We start from the raw sequence: 4,346 nt of genomic DNA, 5'->3' as shown, positions 1-4,346 counted from the left end.
TAGCTACCTCTTTCTCAATTGAGAGTGCTGTTGAAGATGACCGTCTTTTCATGGTATTCCCACTACCACTATGTTCCTTCTCCTTGGCATTTTCTCCTGCTTCTGATGTAAGTTGGGTTTTGCTCTCACTTTCAGCTGTTGCTTCAGCAATCATCATATTAAAACACGAATCGAAATCAAATGATTCTAATGTACTACTAGATGATGAGCCCTTCTGTGTTGTTTCATAACTTTCATTGACCTCACTTTCACTGGAGCTCAAATTACCTCGCACACTTTCAGTTTCATTAGCAATCATTTCTTTCCGATTTTTTACCTCCTCCACGATTTTCCTCTGTATATTTGCAATGCTAGTGGAACTCCCAAGAGATTTGTCAAACAGAGAATCCTGGTAACGGGGATCTAAAAATGTTGATAAAATGAGGGCATCACTGTCAAGGTACTGGGTGAACCTTTTGTCCATGGAGGTTTGGAGAGCTGCTAATGGGCTGTCTAGTCCACTAAATGCTTCCGAGTTGGCTGCCTGCCTGATAAAAAGTTTGAGAACTTGATCTGCGGGATTATGTCAGATGAGTTTGAGTTTCTACTACTCAATCTGTGTGGGAAAAATGCGGCGGTTAGTAACAAAGCAGCGTAAACACAAAAATAAAATGGAGAAAAAATGCAAGTAAAGTTGTACAATATTCAAAATGTGATTTATTCTATTTAAAATAAGACATATAGCTGGGGTTTGTTTTAAAATTAATTGCAATGATTCTACTTTTATATAGGGAATGAAAGATGGTAAATTTTACAACACATTTGGAATGTTGTGTGTGTATGTGTGTGTGCGTTTCTGTTTTGCATATTTTGATTCGAGAAAAAAAAAATTATTAATCAAGCTGAACAGTGTTGTTATTCAACAATTATCTCTCTCTCTCAGTCAATGTGTGTGTGTGTGTGTGTGTGTGTGTGTGTGTGTGTGTGTGGATTATTTGCTTCGGAATAATAATAGTTTTTTTTTTTTTTTTTTTTTTTTTAATATTTAAAAACTCAACTACTCACTCTCTCTCTCTCTCTCTCTCTCTCTCTCTCTCTCTCTCTCTCTCTCTCTCTCTCTCTCTCTAGCACTTTCTGTCTGTCTGTCTGTCTGTCTGTCTCTCTCTCTCTCTCTCTCTCTCTCTGGTTTCCAAGCATTGTTTCGGGAAAAATATTAATAAAGTTGATTAGCATGTTTAAAGAATATAGTAGTGTGTGTGTGTGTGTGTGTGTGTAAACTTTTCCTTCGGAAAAAATTGTTTAGCATGTTTATAAAATATTCAACTAGCCTACTCTCTCTCTCTCTCTCTCTCTCTCTCTCTCTCTCTCTCTCTCTCTCTCTCTCTCTCTCTCTCTCTCTCTGTGCTTCTTTCTCTTTTCTGGTTTGTTTATGTGGAAAAAATGTTAGCATCCTTTCACTAATAAATAAAGATATTACGCATGACAAAATGAAATATGACAAAATATTTTGTAAAATAAATTGAAGTATTCAATGATTAACTAATTTTATTCAATCTTACCTTACTGTTGTAGTGTGGAAAACTTTCAAGAGCTTGCACAGCTTTCCAATGAGTGACCATTTATTGGCATCAAATACAGGCAAATCAGCCGTTTCAGTGCAGTAACTGGAGACGGCAAACTTCTGCTCAAACATTCTTTCGAGCATGAAGTACTTGCTATTCCAGCGTGTCGGAACATCTTGAATTAATTTATGCTGGGGAAGGTCATTTTGTTTTTGCAGCTCTTCTAATCTTCTGTAAGCTAGTTGTGAGTGGCTAAAATGCCCTACAATCCTTTTACAATTTGTTATGATATTTTTAATGATTCCTTGCTCAAAAATGGCATCATGAATTATCAGCTGAATTGTGTGCAAAAAACATGAGAGACTAGAATAACCTGATTCGTTGACTCCTCTGACAACATTCGCACCATTATCCCTTACGATGACATGAATTTTATATTTTGGTATTTTAAAATCATCAATTGAATCTTGAATAGCTTCAGCAATATTTGCAGCAGTGTGACTTCCAGGAAATGGTTTTACTCGTAAGATTACTTGAGTTTGTTCAAAATTGTTATCCAAACAATGGCCAGTTAAACTGATGAATGAATAATTTGAATTATTAGTCCATACGTCTGTTGTAAGACTTATATTTTCTGCTTGATCTGTGACTGCCGTAACTTTTTCCACAAGTGATGTATAAATGCTTGGAATTATGTTCACAGAAAAAAACTTCCTACTAGGTATTTCATAGTTAGGAGCACAGTGCTTCATTAATCTGGTAAACCCCAAATCTTCAGCGATGGAAAAGGGTTGACAGTCGAGGGCTATCATTTCTGCTATTTTATGATGAACAGCTTTTGCTTTAGAACTGTTTATATCCCACAATTTTTTCAGCTCGTACGTCTCTCCTAATGTAAGTTGCTTCTCACTAGTTGATTGCTGGGATGTAGAGGGTCCACTTGAAGTTTCACTTTTTTGTTTCTTTGCAAAATTAACGAAAGAACTCATCGGTGCATGACGCTTCAGTTCAACATGCTCTAACTGTTGTGCTCTCTCTCTCTCCTGACTTAAAAGATCGTCGTTGTGTTTAGATTGGAGGTGCTTCTTTAAGTTTGACGTGGTGAAACTTTTCGCAGATTTACCTCCACGCGAGACACTGACTCCACATTGTTTACAAATAGCTTTACTGGAATCAGAAGAGTCAATTGTATAAAACTTCCAAACAATACTACCGTCACAACGAGCAGAAGAAGCACTAGTAGCTTTTGACATCTTGATCTAATTAAATAGGTAAAAGTATCTGTGAAAGTGGTTTGGGGAAGATGCCCGGTGAAGCAGTTGAGCAGTTGCACACAATCGACCTTGACGGCGGCAGTCATCTCACAACTGAGTCATGATGCACGCTTCCACTGAGGTCACTGGTTACAAACCTTCAACATAGTACGGCGACAGTGGACAGGAACTGAACACGGTCATTCAGTCAACACGAGTCACACGACAGTGTGTCATAGGGACGTGTACCCGACCTGTACGGTCTTAGCGCTCAATGTTCGTACTGTATCTACTACCATGTTAGCAATTCTGTATTGCACTACTGTTGTGTATGAATATAATCATGTTTCACATTATTTTTCATTCGGCATAAATTGATTTGTTTTCGCTATATTTGATAATTATGTAAACCCAATTTCTTTACAATATGCGCCATGTAGATAAGCCTTTTTTTTAAAGTATCGGCCGATACCGGAATTATTTTCCCGATACCGATACCGATACCGATACTCTCCAAAATGGCCGATACTCCCGATACCGATACCGATACCGATAGTATCGGTACAGCCCTAATATATATATATATATATATATATATATTATGTATACATAGATATATACATACGTACAATGCCCTCTACCTTTAGATACTGAGATAAAGGAAGGCAAGAAACGCGTGGAAAGTCAAACTGTAGTAAACATCATTACGTAAGAACTTCGCTTCTGCAAAATAAAGGTAATTGTTCCAACCCCCTATATGTCAGACACTGAAAACATTGTTGAAAGTACATTTATATAATAAGCCATTCCTTTCATATGAATTGCGTAAAAAAGAGGCGACTTATTTTTAAAACTCCTTCGAGTTCTACACCATCGTCTTACCTATCTATGCATACCTAACATAATATGTCTCATAAACAGTATCAGAGCTATAGAAAAATGGCGCATATTTCAGGCTGACAAAATTCTGGCAAGCCGAGGAACCAGTAACAAGACCCGATTCAATAAGGTGTAATCATTTTCCGATAATGACTCTACTGCCGACCTATACTCCGTCTGAGGCACAAAGAAGAGACAGAATTCCACTGCCGTACCTATACCCCGTCTGGGGCACAAAAAAGAAACGGAATTATCGCTTGTGAGAGTCTCAAAGCTTCCATGAGCATCCGAGCGCAATTATGCCTTCAGAGGCGAGTGTTTGAAATTGATCAAGGAATTCTAAAGAGAATGGATTCGGGACTGTGTTCTCTTGTGACAATCAGTCCGCAACTAATGATTCTTTATCACAAGCGGACGTGATCGCCAAATTCCGATGCGTACCGAAAGCGCCTTGATCTATTTCAGTCGGGGGTTAGATAAGATGCGATAACATTGTCTAGACAGAAATGTTCACGGTTGCATGATTAATTCTATTTTCAAAGTGTGTTTTTAAACTTTTTTGATAAGCACGTATTTGCGTGCGTGTTAAGTATATGCTTCTTAGCATATATTTTTAGTTTGGGCCGATGTTCGTATTGTTTCGTGCCTTACCCGCTGGTGTAAGCATAACATT

General features: G+C 37.8%; 1 protein-coding gene across 1 annotated transcript; it reads right to left on the bottom strand.

Moving 5' to 3' along the window:
• Window positions 1–394: 394 nt before the first annotated feature.
• On the bottom strand, window positions 395–2,925 carry LOC136846684 (zinc finger BED domain-containing protein 4-like). The gene is made up of 2 exons (XM_067117705.1): window positions 1,539–2,925; window positions 395–595 (listed from the first exon to the last, which is right to left on the bottom strand). Exons 1-2 carry the CDS (start codon window positions 2,792–2,794, stop codon window positions 493–495), a joined length of 1,359 nt encoding a protein of 452 aa, XP_066973806.1. The 5' UTR covers window positions 2,795–2,925; the 3' UTR covers window positions 395–492.
• Window positions 2,926–4,346: the final 1,421 nt, after the last annotated feature.

This window comes from Macrobrachium rosenbergii, chromosome 2 (genome assembly GCF_040412425.1).
Source record: "Macrobrachium rosenbergii isolate ZJJX-2024 chromosome 2, ASM4041242v1, whole genome shotgun sequence".
Lineage (NCBI taxonomy): Eukaryota > Metazoa > Arthropoda > Malacostraca > Decapoda > Palaemonidae > Macrobrachium > Macrobrachium rosenbergii.
This window is presented reverse-complemented; position numbering and strand designations above follow the sequence as displayed.